This window comes from Ailuropoda melanoleuca, chromosome 7 (assembly GCF_002007445.2).
Source record: "Ailuropoda melanoleuca isolate Jingjing chromosome 7, ASM200744v2, whole genome shotgun sequence".
Lineage (NCBI taxonomy): Eukaryota > Metazoa > Chordata > Mammalia > Carnivora > Ursidae > Ailuropoda > Ailuropoda melanoleuca.
This window is the reverse complement of record NC_048224.1, coordinates 46,792,021-46,810,482: the sequence shown is the minus strand read 5'-3', so window position 1 is coordinate 46,810,482 and position 18,462 is coordinate 46,792,021. Positions and strand designations below refer to the sequence as shown.

Here is an 18,462-nt window from a genome sequence, read left to right as displayed (position 1 = left end):
GTGTATTTTTTGTAGAACTAGGACTGTTCGCAACCTTTCCTTTTGTTCAGTTGTAGATAATAAATATTAACCCACATTGTACGTTTTGGTGGCTGCAGAGCATTCTTTTGTATGAATGTACCATAATTTACTTAATCATTCGCCATTAGGTGGACATGTAGGTCCTTTCCAGTTTGGGGCTATTAAAAGAACCCATATTGGAATCTTTGTACATATCCTTGTTTTCCTTTAATAATATTTAGTTGGTAGAACCCAAAAAGTAGGAGATAGTATGGTTTCTCAACAATTTGTCGGGACCAGAGCCGGGATCTTTTCTAGCCTCACAGGCTAGGGATTTCACTAGAGTCCAGAACCCTGCAAGATTTTCTGAGCGCATTTTTCTGGGGCGAGGGTCTAGAACTTTCAGATTCTTGAAGTGGCTTGGCACCCAAAGTAGACCGAGAGCTGGTGTTGCGGTCCCACGGTGTCCTTGTTCATGATGCCTCCCAGAACAAGTCAGGAAGACAGCGTGGTCCTCAGGTGTTTCCGAGTCAGCCCCGGGGAAGGTAACGAGAAGGTTGCGAGGTAGTCCCTTTCCTCCGTGAGCTCACCACGTGTGTCAGGGTTTAGCCACATGGATAAAAGACAGCCGTGGGGTCCTTTCTCTTGACTTTCCTCTGCCGGTGGGGATGAACCGATAGCATTCATTTCTTTCAAGGCCTTCCACGGTCTTCCTTGTCCAGCCCGCTACCCTCTCAGTGGGAATGGTGGTGATGATGATGATGATGGAGAAACAGTGAGGAAGGCTGGGCTTTATTGGCTGCATGTTCCGTGCTAGGCATGTTGTCAGACTGTGAGAAGCTGCTGTTTGTCAGCTTCATCGAATAAACAGAAGTGAATTTACTTGCTTGAGGTCATCCAAGGAGTGGCAGAGTCTGGATTTGAGCCCAGGCGGTTGGCTTCCACAGCCTAACCTCCTGACCGCCATGATGTGGCGCTTCTCACACTCCTGTTCGCTTGGGTGTCCCAGTCAGAGCTTCGGTGCTGCAGGCCTTGCTTGCATTTCCCCACTTCTGGGACTTTGCTCGAACCAGTCCCTTTTCTAGAAGGCTTTTACTCTCTCTTCCATTCTAGAAATTGTGTTCATCCTCTAGGAAGCTTTCTTTGTTCACCCCAAGTGGAAGCAAAACTCTTTGTTTTTGTTTTTTTTTTTTAATTTTGGGTTGTTTGTATCTTGCCTATGACAGTTGCATCTGGCCTCGTGATGGACATTCTTTGCCAGGTGGAAAGAACAGAAGCTTTGGAGCCAGAAAGACTTGAGTTCAAATCCCAGCCGTATGCTTCTCTTAGTCCTTTAATGGTCAGATTTCCTTTGTGAGGGAATAGTACCTATCTTGCAGAGTTATTTGTGAGAATTAAATGAGATTACTTAAAGTGCCTGGTATCCCGTCTGACGAATCTTGGGAGCTCAGGAGGTGACAGCAATGATTTCTTGTGGGCATATTTTATTTCTTCAGAGCATAGACTTCTGGAAGATGGGGGCCTTGTTTTGTCCTGGCTCCCAAACTAAGCTGGGGCCGTACTTGTAGTGTCCAGTCAGGGTTTGATGACAATATTGATAGTTTTATGCGGTTTGGATCTTACTCTCGGGCGCCCTTTGGTTCAGTGTCCTCTAACTCTGTCTGACCCTCGTAGTGGGGGCTGGGAGGGAGGTGCCGCACCTGTCACAGTTCTGGAGTGTAATCGTCTGATGGGTGCCTCGTCCCCCTGCAGCTGTGAACTCACTGAGGGCAGGATGGCTCCTCCTTCGTCTCGGTATCCTCAGTGTTGGGAACGGGCGCCAGAGAGGAACTCTGTAAATATGTTGTACAAATTACTAGTGAATGCAAAGGAAGGAACATTTGGGTCACGTAGGAGATGCCAGGCTATGATATTTGAACTGGATTCTGTATGGTTGATGGATTTGGAATGGGGGGAGGAGTACTGTTTCAAAAGAGGCTTTTCAGACAGAAGCAGTGTATGGGACGGATCAGTGCAAGGGGGACGGTGGGCTGACTGGTTACCAGACTGTCCTGCATGACCGTTCTCTGGCTTGTTCCAGTGTGGATGGGATAACTAGACGTCTTTTTGTTTCAAAAGATGAAGGCCCCCACTGCCACCTACTACACAGCTTTGTGGTGTAGGAGTCAGATTCGCCTGGAAGAGGGAGCAGCGCCTTCATGACATGCTTCCTAAGCTTTGGGAACAGCCTGACAGATGGTACCCTGTCACCTGTGGGAAGGCGGTTTCCACCACGGAATTCAATGCATCACTTGTCATGATGGCCCTATGAATCCCACACTAACAATTTGTCATTTGGTTCTAAAGAATTCTGCTGTGGCAGGGGAATGGGCAGAATAGAATTGTCGTGGAGTCGTTACAAACCCCTCACAGGATGTCCTGTTTGCAGACGGAGAAACTTGTGCTTTGGATGGCCTCAGCACACTTCCCTCTCTGGCCGTGGATTCTGTTAGGAGTTGAAGAGAGGTTTTTGTGACAGTTATAAGACGAATTTATGGTCAGGAGTCCCAGAGCGCTAACAGCGCGCCCCCGACCAGCGATAGCCTCCTCGGGGAGGTTGCTGAGGTGTGTGTCCATGCTCCTGGAGCACACGGGTACCGTCGATGCTCTCACGTGCATGGCTAGTCTGTGTAGACTCCTTGGCCCTGTGGAGGGCGGGGCTGGGCAGATGGCCCCTCCCCGGGGTCTGTGTATCAGCACGAACATTGCACCCTGGGCAGGTGCGCGATGGGAAGTGCTGACCTCTTCTTCTAACAACAGTTGTCTCTGCCCATTCACGGTGGTCTTGTGCGCCCGGGACTTCCAGTCAACGTCTTGGAGATGGACCCAGTCAGATGGCGATTTTGCCTCCTGACGAGGAGTGTAGATGACAGAGAGGTCGAGCCCATTCCCTGCAGTGGAGGCCTGTCACCCTCTCCCGACCTTCTGGGGAGCCAAAACGTCACTGCATCAGGATGTAGTCTTGATCTGAGAGGATCAAGAGCTAGATTTGTGGTCGAGCTGGCTCTGGAGTGTCTCCAAATCCCCTGCTTAACTGGAGCGTAGTGTGGAGTAGGTGATGGGATGTCGGAGGAAGAGAGGGGCCACGTCAGACCTCTTGGATTTCCACTTCACTGTGAAATGGAGAGCCTGACACTGTGCCAGTGTGATTGATGTGAGGCCAGAGGACGTTGGCGGTGTTGAGGAGTCATCCTCGGGGACTGGCACCTGATTGCTGGGGGGCCCGTGGGACTCCTTCCCGGTGCCCGCCAGCTCCCTGCAGCAGCCGGTGATGTTCAAGCCCTCGGACTGTCGCACTGTCTCTCTGTGCCCACGGCTGTCCTGCTGGGGTGTTGAGGGAGCCCCTATAGCAACACCCGCCGGCTCTGGGAGCATGACGGTGGGGACCACGAGGCACAAGGCAAACGCGTGAATCTCCGGTGCTCTTTTCCTCTGTGCTGTGGTGTTCGAGAACTTTCCCTTTTAGGAGTAGTTTTGAAAATGGAATGTGTAGGTGCAGTTTAATTATAGTCTCATTTTTCAAGTGCAGCTCTAGAAGGGTTTGTTTTTTTCTTTAGCCACGCGGTAGCTTCTTCAAAGAGCTCATCCCAGTCTGCAATTTCCAGAGTTCTGAAGTATTTTTAACATGAAGTTGTTAGTCTCTTTGAAACCTGGGCTCCTTTGTTTCCTTTCAAAGAGCAAAGGCTGCCGTGCAGGGGAGAGCAGCGCATCTTTCACCCAGTTACGTTCTGAGCTTTATTTTGTTTTCTTTTGCCATTTCTCATCATCACTCCCCTGCCGCAGGCCCTGGCTTATTCAGCTGCGCTCATATACTCTTTTCCCTGCTAATCCCACTTCTGAGAGTCTTTCCTAAGGAAATCATTTAAATGCAGATAATGCTGTATGTACAAAGATGTTTACTTCATTTATTTATAAAAGTGAAAAATTGGAGATGACCTACATGTCAAATAGGGGACTGGCAGAAACTATGGTACATGCCTGCCTACCATGGAATTTTAATGCAGTCATTAAAAACTAGGTTTCCAAGGCAGATTCAGTAAGAAAAGTGCTTACAGTAAAATATGAAGGGAAAAGATGAAGTCACAGTACAGTGTCACCCGTGCCAAAATGCAGGGAAGAAAGAATGGAAGGAAATCCTTAACATGTCCGTAGCGGGCACCTGGAGGACAGCGGCATTCTTTTTCTTGTTTCTGTTTCCCATTTCCTGTAACGAGCATATATTCTCTTGGTATCAGAGTTTCTAGAGAAGGAAAAAGAACCTGCACCCAGCAGCGCCTTGGTGATCAGTTTTTAGATTCAGGGCTGTCACCTCCCTCCTAGAACTGGTGCCAGAGCAGTGATGAAGGAGCCTCTAGTCCGAGTGTATTCTTGGTGATCCTACGGTAAAGATCCGGGATTGTTACAAAGAGTATTTAAACAAATGGAACGGGGCCTCTGCAAATGTATGAGTAAGACATTGTTAGGGAACACTTGGTTTTTTAATTTTTATTTGTTTGTTTGTTTGTTTGTTTTTAATGTCTTCCTTCTTCTTGATGTTCTTTCTGCTTCCAGGAAAATCCGTCAAAGTGGACACGAGCCCCCAGAACGAAGTGATGGAGAGGTGAGTGTATGCCATTGGGGAAGACCGTGTGGTCGGTTTGCCTGCTGGGCATGCTGGCTCCCTCCTGTTCGGTTAGTTTCCTGCTTCTTGTGGGTAAAGCACAAACACATTATGACACTGACAGTGGCCACACACAACCAGGCGTGTGCTGTGTGCCCTGCAGCCTCCATCCAGTCGTTTGAGGCCATTCCTGGCGTCTGTCTGTCAGATGCTTTGGCGAGGACGACACGTGCCTTCTGTTGGCCCCTGGGTACCTGTAGGATCGATTTCAGATGCCTTAGCCTGACCTTTGAGGCCCTTCTCAGTCTGACCCGCCTTTCTTTCTCTCATGCTCCCCATGCTTCCGTCTTCTCTGACTTTTTATTGTTGTGTGGCCCATGCCCGAACACAGGCTGTGCACTCGACTTCTTCCTGCTGTAGTTTGAAAATCCTTCTTCAGAGTTCGTTTATGTGGCAATGATCCTGGCTCTCCCCAACATCCCTGCCTCCCTTCTGTATCCCCGGATCAGTTATTCTTCCTGCAGCACTTGGCATGTCATCACATTGCAGCACTGAGCACATGGCATCGTAGTACGCCCTGCATTTATCTTTCTGTTCCCAGAATTCCTCGGAAGAGGAAAGGAGCTAGCATGCCTGGGGTATTGGTGTGTGTCAGCTGCTGCCCTAGGTATTCACGTTCATTCTTTCCGACCCTACCAGGCAAGCACTGTTGTTCCCGTTTTAGGACGAGGAACCTGAGGGTCACAGTTGCATGCTTGCCGTTAAGAGGCAGAGCTGGGGTTTGAACTTGAATCTGTCAGACTCCCGGGCTCTTATTATTGTTGCATATTGCCTTTTGAGGACAAAGACTGTGTCTTGAATATCTCTACACCTGCACTAGCCCCAACTGTCTGGCATGTAGCTGGAATTTGAAAAGTGTTCATGGAATAAATGTGTTGTATACTTTCCTAATTTGGCTTGATGGCCCACAGGAAATGTCAAGGTCTTGCCCCCCTCTGTTCCCTTGTTAAAGGTTCTGACTGTTGTGAGTGCTATAGGTATTTCCCTCCTCTTTGGAGCAGCGAGGCTTTGGGCTTCTGGGGGTAAAATAAAGAAACAGAGACCAGAGTTTTAGACTTTCTTGGCGTCACGAAGGCCACAGCGTCATTAGAGTGAGCAGTGGGGCGCATCACAGCTCACCGGAGGACATTTCAATCAGAGCTTCTGTACGTTCAGAAGAAATACTCCTTTCCCACCACAGTATTTTCTCAGATCCCTCCCAGTTCAGCCCTCTCCTTCCATCCTTCTAATAATGGATCACATCTCAGTGGCAGGCTGTGGAGAGGGCAAGTAAGGCCTCCCAGAGTGGAGACAGTCTTAACTGAGATCTGAAGGATGAGAGGCCTGGGGCAGGGATTGTCGGAGAGTGTCTGCGCACGAGGTGAGGGAGATGTGGCCCCTATGAGCTGGTGCAGGGAACTCGAGGGTCAAGTCTGGAGAGGCAGGCGGGGCTGCGCTGGGCCGGTCCTCGGAGTCTGTGTTAAGGGTCCAAATTTCTGTGCCACAGGAAGAGGGGAGTCTTTGAAGGAGGATAAGCTGGGGCTAGACAAAGTCAGATTCGCTGTTGTGAAAGACAAGCGTGGTTGCTTGGAGAGGGGGCTAGAAGGAGGCAGGGAGCCTCTTTCAGCCCTCCTCAGCCATGTGTCACCCTTCCCATCTCTGACAGGTTGGTTTCTTTTCCTTCTGTTCTGCTTTTTTCTGCTGTAGGCTTAGCGCTCGCACGGGTCACTCCTAAGCTAATTAAATGGGTGCCCTTGGCCCGTTCGGCACTTTTGCAAGGCAGCGGCAAGCCTGTGCATCCATCACGCTGTCTGAGTGAACTTGCATCTGGTGTTTACCTGTTAATGAATGCGTTGCAGCTTTGGAGTCCTTTGCTCTTGTCTGAGCTCATGAATAATGAGACAAGAAGTAATAGGAAAAAGTGGGAGAAAAAAAGAGCTTAAATTAAGGCGCTTATCTCTAATGGAGATGCATGTGGGCTTTTCACCAAGTTCAGGGTGTTTTTCCTCATGGCTCCGGTGGCACTTGGGAAATACAGGTTAATAACCAGATGATTGCCAGAATGGTGGCGTTGGGACCTGCTTGGGGGCCATGAGGGGTTTGAGATTCTTAAACCCATAAGGCCACTTCATGGGTTTGAGTTGGCCTCCTACTTTCTCCTGGGTCCCAGAATGAGCTCGGGCGCTTACAAGCCGTCAGACTGGGCAAGCTCGCGATGCGCCTCAGGAGCCCCCACTCTGAATGAGGACAGTCATGCCCACCTCGCAGGGTCTCTGTGGGGATTAAGTAACATGCCTGGTGCAGAGGGGGCACTTGGTAGGCAGCTGCCAGTGACGCGTGCTCTCTCGGAGGGCCCCCCCCGCCCCGTAAGCCGGACAGGGCTCCCCCCTCCTTCATTGGCTCCAGACTCAAGCCCACCAAGCGCTTTTTGTTTTTAGAGTGTTCTCAGTAATTAAATGCTCTAGGGAAGCAAAAGGGCTCCAAAGCAAAGTTGCAGATACGGGGAAATGACAAAGGACCAAGTAATCTTAAGTGTTACTGTGGGAAACGGTTTCTCTTTCAATCCCGACGGTGAAGGACGGAGGAAGACAGTGTAACCTACCAGCACATCCTCCCGGAGTCTCCTGAGCCGTCTGCCTCTCATGTGTTGTCCGATTGTGAAATGTCCGAGAAGTCCTCCGTCCTCTCACAAGACCAGAAGCAAGACAGCGAGACTGGGAAGACCTCGGTCTTGGCCAACCATTTCTCTCAAGGTAAGCTAAGCTTTGCTAAGCATTTTGGATACAGCCAAGGTTTCCTGGTCTAAACAGTAATTTGCCACCTTGCCTGAGTAAGCAGAGTGTAGTGACATTTGAATATTCGTCTGCTGAAGGGAGATCCTGCCAGGGCCAGAGCTGGTCATTCAGACTATCATTTATCACGGGGGAAAGCTGCGGTTGTTGAAAGTGTTGGTGATGGGGGAAGAGTCATTTTTATTTCTCAATGATGACTTATTGTGACTTGCCATTTCCTTGCTCTTCTGACAGGGGCAGAAACCAGGCTGGCAAGCAGTGAGGTTATATGTCTGTTCCAAGTCTGGTTAATCTCCTGTGGTTCCTTTCCGACTCTTCCTGAGGTCGTGTCACTTTGAAGACCCTTGCTTTGAATTGTACCAGAATACCTAACCACCACCCCCCGCCCCCGAGCCCCCATTTTGTAATTCTAGCAATCCAGTGTTTCCCTCTAGGGTGTGACCCTTCGTCCACTGGGTCAGCCCCTCGTCCTGCCTCTGACTGTGGCGTGGGCTCACTTGGCAGAACCAGCCTCCCAAAGCTCCACCTGCCCCTGAGCTCTCCTTTACCTCCTCTGTATTTGCAGTCTTCATGACCTCCTGCTGGGGTATTCGGTAGGGATTAGTGTTTATAAGTCCATGTATTTCAGAAGTTCAAGGGACAATATGGACCAGGGATTGGCAAATTTTTCCTAGGAAAGGGCAGATAGTAAATATTTTCGGCTTTGCGGAGCATATGGTCTTTGTTGTAATTACTCAATCCTGTTGTCGTAGCAGAAAGCAGCCATAGACGAAACGTAAATGAACGAGTGTGGCTCTGTTCCAGCGAAACCTTATTTACCAAAACAGGTGGTGGGTGGGTTTGACCCAGGAACTGTGGTTTTCTGACCTGTGGTATAGATTCTGGACCTTAGCTGATATCCTCTGGTCTTGCCTTTCTTCCAGTGGTTGTTTGCAAGGCACCCAGCATGGACTCAGAGCACGAATCAGACCCTGGCACCTCCTTTCTAAAAGCTTTTTGTTAACACCTGATCACATAGAAAGAACTGTGGTTTTCAAAAATTTAAAATCTTTTTTAGCAACAACCCTCCCCCCCGCTTTGTTTTGGATGAACTTTACACGGAGGCCTAATATGTAATAAAGATACGGGTGAGACTTTGTCCTCTGTGGTGGCTCCCGAGGCTCCTCTGGGACAGTCAGGGCCCAGAGGAGCACAGTTTGAAAACCTACCTAGGGCACGAAGTGCTCTGTTTGATAGAAGGGAGGTGTCAACCAGTCTCCTGCTAGTAGCCAGTCACCTCGATTTGCTTTCTTTGGGTTTCTGGCTGTATGCCTGTGTGATTTCTGTGAGTTTCTGTGTACTGGGTTTCTCTAGGTTATTTCTGGCTCTTTGATCTGCCTTCTAATGTGGGTCAGGCCCATGAGTTGTTTCCTTGCCCTTAGCTGCACTTTTTCTGCACTGTATCAGCCTGGCAAGGAACCCAGTCCCTTTCCAAGAACCCCTGAGACTGTTTATGTGAGAGGAACACCCTTGATTGAGGGCTTGAGGAATTACAAGGGGTGAGGGTTACAGTGCAGCAAGCCAGAGCTTTTCATGGGAACCCTTGAGATCCCTGTTGTTTAAAACCCTTCTGCTGTGGTATGGGCACCTTGCTCTAGATTCCTCTTGCCGGCCTTTTTTTCTACCCTCCCACATGTCTGCCACCCCAACCTTGGTTTATTTCCAGCATAGAACCCTGTAGGCATCTCCTTATGTCTTATTCTGAGGACCCATGACCTTGGGCTTGTCATGCCCTCCTAGTGCATTAGCTGGCACTTTCCTGAAGGGGGATGGTGCTCTCTGGAGCCGTCCTAGTAAGCCCACTTTAGCTTCTTTGGTTTGTTTCTCTTCAGACTTTTGGTCTCTGCATCTGTTTTTTCCTTTTGTCATGTTTATATTCTAAGTAGAGAGATAATTTAGTATTTTTCCTTTTTGCACTTGACATTCTATCATAAGCTTTCTGACATGTTGTTACATACCATCATTTTTAGTGGCTTTAGAATAGTCCGTTGAATGGCTGAACTGCAGTTTTCCTTATGTTCCCCTCTTGCTGAACATTTAAGTCATTTCTAAAATTTCACAATTGTGAACACTGCTGCAGGGAATATCTTTGAACAAACAGGAAGCTTTCCCCTTATTTCGGCGCATTTTCTTAACCTAGATTTTGTAAAGTGAAACTACTAGGGCCAAAGATACACAGTTTTTGCTGGTTGCTTCTTGTAGGATTTATGGTTTTGAAGAGTTAGCATTTGTCAGAAGGATATTTATTGGAAGAGGGACAGATATTTTTCTCCCATTTTGTAAAGACGAGTCTAGTGTTTCCTTCTCCTTGGTTGGGGCTGCATAATTAATAAGTGGTGTCCAGTTCGACCGGGAATGTTTTCTTAAGCCCCGTTGATGAGTCCGGCTCTGGGCCAGACCCAGTAGGAGGTGATGTGTACCGACGGCTGCTAAGCGTTAGTACCCCAGAAGCCGGCCGCTTGTGATGTGGACATAAACCAGCAAGGAGGACTGCGCTCAGAATAGATAAGTTCCTGCTGCACTCCGTCCGGACTAGTGGCTGGAAGATTGGCAGGGCGGCAGGGCAGGGACGGGAGGGGTGGCCGGGAGTTTGCTGCAGACAGGGTCCTCCAGCGCCGGGCCGGCCGCGAGGGCCTCACGCATCCCACCAAAGGACTTGCCACACTCCTGGCATTAATAGGAGATAGCTGAAGGTCTGGGAATTAAGTCATCTCATAAACATTCAGATTCCTGGCAGAATTACTATTTAATTAGGAAAAGATCTGTAACATTGTGCTACTTTTAAATGAAAGTCGTTTTGGAGGAATTAAAACTGGGTCATAACATTAGTAGAATGTTTTAAAACAAACATTACTAAGACACACTGAGTGTACCGTAATTGATGAATTAAAGACATTAGTTTTGCCTTTGGATACTTGATGTGGTTATGCTTTAAACACTGATTCTAGAAACCTACCTCCAGATTGCAGCTGTGCTTCCTCCTTTCTTTGTTAAAGTGAGATGTGGCAGAGGCTGAAAAAATAGGACATGCTTATTGTAGAAAATTTGGGAAATTTAAATTTTTATCTATTATTAAGTGTTACATTGAGATAGAATATAGAAGTTTTGAAAAACCTGAAATCTACCACCAGAGGCAACTGCTGTTAATATCTAGGGGGAGATTTTCTTATTTTGTGTTTATGTGTCTTTTTTGCCCACAAATTTTTAAATGGAGTTATAATTATGCTGAATAATCCTTGTTGCATCTGTATTTTTCTGTGATATTGTATGGTCTTTGTAATATAATTTCAGTAGCTGTAGAATACTGCATCACGGTAATGTAACGTGATAGAGTTTATTTAATAATTGAGTTATGTTCAGTTTTTACTGTTTTTTTTTAATAGTGCTTCAGATGAACATTTTCATGCATTCTGGCAAATGGTTGTCAGCATCTCTGGTGATCTCTTTGCATAGATTCCTAGAAGTAGAATTATTTGAGGAAAGACATTGGAAAAGAACCTTTCTAAGGCTGATGATAAAAATAGATCCCAAAAGTCACACACACTTATATTCACATGAACAGGATGTGCTCTGGAGAGTATACCCTTCTTACCATTTTCACTAGCGCTGGGATTACTGTTTTGCTGTGTTTTTAAGTCTTAAATGAATAAGTAATAAATGGATAAACATATTCCTTCCAGAGAAATATCTGGATTCATCGTGAAAGTGGTTTAATCCACTCTCGGGCAATTCAAGCGGACTTGAAAGCGATCTGTTAGTTTCACCATAAGGAAGATTTTAAATTAATATTTGATCTTTAGGAGAATAAAGGGCCGCATTAGAGTGAGCATTAAAATTGTATGGAATATAATTTTTCCGTGTGATGTAAAACACCTCCTCATGGAGGTCTGCAGAGAACTGTTACGGAACTGTGTCTGTGGGCTGTGGGCAGTCACTCAGCCTCACCAAGCCCGGGAAAGTGTTGCCAGTTACCGACGATTTGAATACATCCAGCACGACTTGGAATTTTAAGATCCTTGCATAATCTGTAAATTATTCAATTTGTTGGGGGTTTCAGACTTTAAATTAAAAATAACTCTCCCTCCTGTAGACTTAGTAATGGAACATATACAAGAAATTCGAAGTTTGAGGAGACATCTAGAAGAATCTATTAAAACAAATGAGAAACTTCGGGGACAGCTGGAACGGCAAGGGTCTGAACTCAATCCAGGTAAGGGAGAGCCGCCCCAGAGAGCTGTTGCACGCCAGTGAGGGCTTCCTGTGGGGCGCGTTTGCCTGGGTCAGCGCGCCCTGTGTTGGGGCAAGCTTCTCACTCACTGGTGGCCAGAGAGGTTTCAGCCCGGGTCCCGACCTGGCTCCTTACCTCCACGGTGACCTCACTTAACACTGTGGACTATCAGTTACAGTAATTTATTTATAAAGTGGGGATAATCATCCCTGTTTTATCCCATGGCGATGAGGGTTAAGTGAGCTGACCGGAGCAAGTGGCCCCCACAGTCCCTGGCACTGAAGGAGTCTGCTGGCCTCGGCACCCTGGACTGTGGCTGGGTCCTCCTCTGACTCTGGTCGCTGGAGAGAAACAGAGAGGTATTTTAAAATAAAACGGAGCAGTATTTCGTCTTTTCGTCAGTAACGGATCTTCAGAGTATTAGCATGTTAGCAGTCTGGCGAGTGTCACAGGCTGGTGACAAGGTTGCCAGCATGCCTGCATAAAAACACAGTTAGGTCTGAATGGAATATTCTTCGGCAGAACTTAAAAATATGTATTTTTCCCACAGGGAAGACATTCACATGGTGCGAAACTTACTATCTCCATTCTGTACCCATTCATCCTACTCTCCATTCTCTCCGCCCACCTCTGTTCGTTTTCTTCCGCACCCTTACAGTGCTTTCTCAATGCAAATACAAATCTATGTGCTTATTCTCTCCCTCACCCAAAAGCTAGAATACTTTCTATCTGCCATTCTGTCCCTTTTTCATTGAACAATATATTTTGCACATCTTTCCTTATTGCTCCAAAGAGATTGCTTTCGTTCCACGAAGAATGTGTCTTGAGAGCAGCTTTTGTGCCCCGGGAAAAGCCCGAGTTTGTTAGGGAGCTTCACTGAGCTGGGGGTGGACCCCACCTCTTCTGTTTATTAGCTTTGGGACTTTTGGGTAAGTCACCCCGCCTCTCCCAGACCTAATTATTTTATAAAACAGCCATCGTGAGATTCAGTGAGGCAGTGCTCTGAATAGGGCCTTGCCCGGTGCCTCACTCAGTAGGTGGTTGTTTTCTTTGTCATTATCCTGTTATTTTACTATTTTATTTTGTATAACATTAGTAGTTTAGCATGGCAGAGCTCTGCAACAAGTGGGGACGCAAACATTTTTGGAGACGAAATAACTGAGTTCTAGAAAGATGTACTCAGTGGCAACAGCACTTGAGTCCTTGGACCCCTGGCCCAGTTCTCATTCCTGTCTAGCCCATCATAGCCCTCTGCCTAGAAGGATCTTTCCAAAGCGCTGTGTGTGCTGATGTGCTGTAGTCGGCGAGGTAAACAGAGCGGATCCAGGCCCTCCCACCCCCTCCCCCCATCCTGCTTCCTCCCTCTCCCTCACTCCCTCAAGTTGATTAACCTGAGTTATTAAGTCATATCAAACACACGGAAGAAATACATGCCTGGGCCCTTCACATTCACTCGTGGTAATGCCCGAATTAGATTCATTCTGCTTTACATTTTTCCTGGTGAATCCAATTCTAGAATTATTTGGGGGCTCAAATGGCCACCAGCTACAATGGAGCTGGCGATAGCTCTGGAGAACAATTCCCTCTGATGGGAAGGGTTACAGAAAGGCATTCACAAAGTATTTACACTGGTGGAAAGACACGCTGTTCTCACCGCACTGTCACAATCTCTAGAAAGACAAAGGAATAAGAGTGGCTCCGCCTCCCCCCTGCTGTGAGGTGTTCATCTTGGGAGCAGGTCTGAGCATGGCTCCTTGTGAGGCTGAGGCAGAGTATTGTTAAATAGCGTCACCTCGGGGCGCCTGGGTGGCACAGCGGTTAAGCGCGTCTGTCAGGGCGTGATCCCGGCGTTATGGGATTGAGCCCCACATCAGGCTCCTCCGCTATGAGCCTGCTTCTTCCTCTCCCATTCCCCCTGCTTGTGTTCCCTCTCTCGCTGTCTGTCTCTATCTCTGTCAAATAAATAAATAAAGTCTTTAAAAAAAAAAAAAAGGTGTCACCTCGCATGTTAACTTCTCATAAGGTGGAGGAGCTGGTAGTGACGGCCTTCCGAGGAGACCCCGCCAGCTCAGGCCCTGTCACACTCTGTCCTCGGGCCTGACTCTTCCTTTGAGAAGTGGCCGCCCTAGCCGTGGTCAGAGCAGACTTGTTTTGTAGGATTGTTCCTGTTCATGCAGATGGCACTTTGGTCCTGTTTTTGGCTCTAGCCCACCCCCAGTCATGATCTTAATACAAATGATAATAGCAGTAATAATAACAACATGCATCATTTTTATTGGGCTAGTGGAGACTTAGGGAAGTGATGTGATGAGCCTGAGGTCATACAGCTATTACAAAGCCGGAGCCATGATTCAGGCCCAGATGTCTCCAAGAAGGCACCAGAGTTCATAGGGGAGAGAAGAGGAGATTGGCGGGGAGAGACACGTGTGAGTGAAAAATTACATGGCGTTGTGATTTGTGAATCGTTAACATGAGGGAAGGTGGTGTAGAGCGGAGAGGGTGTGCAGCGTTGGCTTCTGGGAGGCGGGACGTCCCACCGTCCTTATGGGGAGTTTGAATATTACCGGTCATCAGTTGTGTACCAGGAGTGCTTTCAGCTGCAGAGAACAGAATATGAGTAAAAACTGGTGTAATGGGGATTTATACTTTCTTACATAACAAGAAATCCAGACTCAGGCAGTTCCAAGGCAGGTTTACTGGCTCAGGGATAGGATAGCAGGGCTTGGGGTCAGCCTCCAGGATGACCGCGGTAATTCCAAGCATCACGTCCTCTCAGCAGTGTCCACTGCATGGGAACAAAGGTGGTGGGGCTCCTCCCTGTCCTTCTCTTCTCATCCGGTGAGAAATCTTTCCCAGAAGCCTTCAGCAGGCTTCCCATCAGGTCTCATTGACCGGGAGTGGCAGCTGGCCATGTTCTAGCTGTACCAGAGTCTGGGAAAGCAGCGTCTGGCTCTGCAGTGTAGTAAGGAAGGCGAGGAGGGAAGAGTGCCTGCCCCATGTAGAAAGCCCCATGCCCTTTGGAGGGTAGCATGTTCCTGTGCTTTGAGCATCATAAATGGTGCAGGCATAGAAAGCTGTCCGGCCAGAGGAAGGGTAGGATTTTAGGAGCTAGACCACAGCCTGGGCAGGTATTTATAGATGAGGAAACGGGTCAGAGTTTTTAAGTAATCTCAAACCCAGTCTGTCTGGCTTCAGACCGTGAGATTTTTAATAAACACTTAGAGGCAGTGAACTTGAGCTAGGAGTAGAAAGACGAGTGTGATTTTGACCAGTGAAGAGGAGCTGGGCATTCTAGGCACAGGGAATAAGTACAAAGTCAGGGAAATGTGTGACCACACAGTGTATGGGGGCACAGGCGTAGCCCGGTCTGGCTGCATTCAGGGACACTAGAGTTCAGGGTGGAGAGGGAGGGGGCTGTGCCTGAGATTGGAGTGTAGTCATGGAGATCTGAAGTTTGTTTGATTGCCTGTATTCGCAGTGGAGGGCCGTCTCGTGTTTCTGAGCAGAGACCACCATGAGCAGACTGTGTGCAGCCCCACTGGCAGAGTAGCAGGGAGGCAAGGTCAGGGCACGCTGGTAGGGTCTGAACTACAGGGCCAGAAAAAGAGTGAGTCAGTGTCTGAGGCATTTGGGAGGAAAAACCAGCAGTCGTGATTGCCTGGTTGGGCAGTGTTGAGGATGGCTCCAGGTTTCAGCTCGGAGGAGGGGTGGTAGAGATACCATCCGCAGGGGAGGGCAGAAACGGACCTGTTCACCTCTATTCACCCTTAGGATATAAGAATGGTGGGAAGGGGGCTTTTGCCACCTGTTTCATGCCCACTGTCATTTCCCTTTGGGCTCTGGTGATGCCTCATCCAGTTCACAGCGGTGATTGCATGTTGTGTGTCCTCATTGTTTAAAACTGTTTTCTAGAAAGTTCCATCCATACTGATCTGGTGACCATAAATCACTATTTATGTGTGTTTTTATAGGGTCTACAAATGCTTTTGCTTATGGATCAGAGCTGCATAATTCTCTGACGTCAGAGATCTGTTTCCTGAGAAAGCAGAACCAGGCTCTCAATACGATGCTGGCCAGGGGATCCAGAGGTAGGGAGTAGAGGAGCCACCTGCAGCCTGGACCCCCACAGCCCTCTGCGGCATGGAAAGAACGCACTGGGGTCTGGCCAACCCAGATTCAAATTCTGTGGCTCTGTGACTTCGGGCAGGTCACTTAACCTCTCTGAACCTCAGTATTCCTAGCTGTAAAATAGGAGTACTTCATGGGGCTATTCTGACAGCCCTGTGAAGCCCCCAGCATGCTGTTCTAGTAAGTACACAGGTTACAGTGGAAGACGGAAAGGCTGGAAATCTATTACTGCCAAAAATCTCATCCAGAGATTCCCTCTTATCAGGAAGGTTTTTCCAGTAGTTCTTAGGAAGATCCCTTCTCTTAATTGTTTCTTTTTAGAGCTTAGACCCCGAAGAGCTTTCACCTACATTATCTCTGAATACTTAAAATGTTTCTGGATGGAGGAATTATTAGTCCTGTTTTGCTTATCTGTTTTACAGATAAGAACCTGAGGCCTAGGGAATTGACCTGCCTGTGGTCCAGGAGCTAGAAATCGTAGAGCTAGAAGTTGGGCCAGCTTCTCCCATTCTCCCTGGAGGATATTGATGCTGCTTTTGACTTAAGAGATAGAATCGAGGCTTTTGAAGATCATTCATTCACTCAGCAAATGTGTCAGAGCCTGCGTAGACTGATAAAGAAATGAGTGGGTCCTGGTCCCTTCCCTCGAGGGGCTCGTGGTCTGATGGGAGAGAGAGCCAGGCAACCCATGGCAGGCCAACATGACAATCAGCCAGGACAAAGGCAGGCTCGGGGAGCACAGGACCCTGGGGACAAAGTCTTGACCCAGGAGAAGCTCGGCTTCAAGAGCTCAGTCCAGCAGGCTAAGTAGCGATTAGCCACAATGCCTAAGGTTCAGAAGAGACAGGGCCTTTTAAGTAGAAGAAGGAGAGCAGACAAAAAGCCTAGGGGTTAGAGGTGGGGAGAGTATAGACCAGTCAGGAATTGTAGGAAGTGAGTGTGGCTGGAGTCTGAGGGAGGAAGGGAACGCTTGCTCAGAAATTGTCATGCCATGAAGGGTGGTCTCAGAAAAGCTGGGTCTCAGTCTTGGCTCTGGCACTGTTTGGCTCTGTGACCTTGGGAAGTGTTCACCTCTGCGATCCTTTGTTTCCGATCTTAAAAATGGGGAGAAAAACAGTACCTACTTGGACGTTCGCTACAAAGATGAAATAAGATGATACCTGTGCAGGTCTTAGCGTAAGACCTGCAGTCAGAGCTGCGGATGTGGTGGCCGCCGCCACCAGCAGCCCCGCGAAGAGCTGGCCTGGGGAGTGCTTACACCCCTCAGAGCTCTGGTGAAGCTTCGCGCTAAGCCCTTTACGTGGAGTATCTCAGTTCATCCTCACAGTGACGCGTGTGGGGGAACGGAGGCACAGGGAAGTCAAGAAACTGCGTCGACGTTTTGGCGCCTGTCGGCAGCAGGGTGCACTTGAACTCGCCACTCTGCCCCCAAGTCACGCTTGTAACTGCCTGTCTCCAGGCCCTGGGTGTGTTTTATTCCTCAGGAGAGGTGCTGTCGTCCCAGCCTGAGGAGTGGAAGGGCCCAGCCTTGCTGGCCTCCTTACCGGGGCCCTGTGACTTCCCTCATACCCATTGCCAGAGTTTGGAGCTATTTCCTGCCTCTGTCTATAATTTATACCTACTGTTTGCTCTGCGAAGGCAAAGTAACTGGTTTGCACGGCCCGTTATTATATAGAAAATTAAACAGGCCCATTTCATCCCAGTGACGTTTAATCTGCAGCCTTGATGTTGACAGATTTATCTGCTCAAAATGCATAAGATAATTGGAATGCCAAAATCATAAATGCCAGATTAAATCTCATTCTGCTTTGTATTCCTGGAGTGCTTGAGCTGAAGTGCCGTATTTGCGTAATAAGGTTGGAAAAAACAAATGGTCTCTTCTCAGTGGGCTTTGTTGTGTTTGCAGATAAACAGAAGGAGAATGAAAAGTTACGGGAGTCCCTCTCCAGGAAGGCTGCGAACCTTGAGCTCCTTCAGCGAGAGTATGCCTGTGTGAAGGGGGAAAATGAGAGGCTGCAGAGAGAAGTCTGCGAGCAGGAGAGACACAACCAGCAGCTGCTCCAGGAGGCGTGCAGTAGCCGCAGCAAGCTGAGCAGGTAGGGCTCGGGGGGCCCCCCGGGCTGCGCCAGGCGTCCGGTCCCAGAGCAAGGTGCGCGCTGCCCCTGCCCGAGCGCCGGGGAAGGCCAGCAAGCGCTCGGGCACGCGATGTCAGGTAGGCATCAAGCGCATGGAGCAGAGTCGTCCAAGTGAGCAGGCTGGGGCCTGAGGGGGCAGATCTCTGGTTTTTATCCAGGGGAGGTCAGGGGAGGCCTCTCTGAAAAAAATGGCATTTGAGCCGCTACCCAGCGGCAGTGATGGGGCGTGAGCTCTGTGGATAGCGGGGTGGGGAGGAGCTCATTTGTGGCAGGAAGGGAGGGGGCCCTGGGGCAGGGTGTCCTTGGCCTGTGCAGGGCAGAGCAGGGAGGCCAGTGCGGCTGCGGGGAAGGGGGGCGGAGAGATGGCTGGATGCCCAGTCCCGCAGGCCCTTGCAGCCCTGGGAGGGATCGGCTCATGCCTGGGGAGGCCGTGGGGAGGTTCTGTGCTGAGGGGCGGGAGGC

General features: G+C 48.8%; 1 protein-coding gene across 10 annotated transcripts in view; it reads left to right on the top strand.

Moving 5' to 3' along the window:
• Nucleotides 1-18,462, top strand: part of CDK5RAP2 (CDK5 regulatory subunit associated protein 2) — a 164,003-nt gene that overhangs the window by 125,992 nt on the left and 19,549 nt on the right. For 8 of the 10 annotated variants that reach the window (XM_034664403.1, XM_034664402.1, XM_034664406.1 and 5 more), the window contains 5 exons: nucleotides 4,591-4,639; nucleotides 7,256-7,431; nucleotides 11,600-11,719; nucleotides 15,709-15,825; nucleotides 17,772-17,961. In XM_034664403.1, the coding sequence (XP_034520294.1) occupies nucleotides 4,591-4,639; nucleotides 7,256-7,431; nucleotides 11,600-11,719; nucleotides 15,709-15,825; nucleotides 17,772-17,961 (652 nt within the window). The remainder of the gene's footprint in view (nucleotides 1-4,590; nucleotides 4,640-7,255; nucleotides 7,432-11,599; nucleotides 11,720-15,708; nucleotides 15,826-17,771; nucleotides 17,962-18,462) is intronic. The other 2 variants (XM_034664400.1, XM_034664404.1) reach the window with 2 other exon arrangements.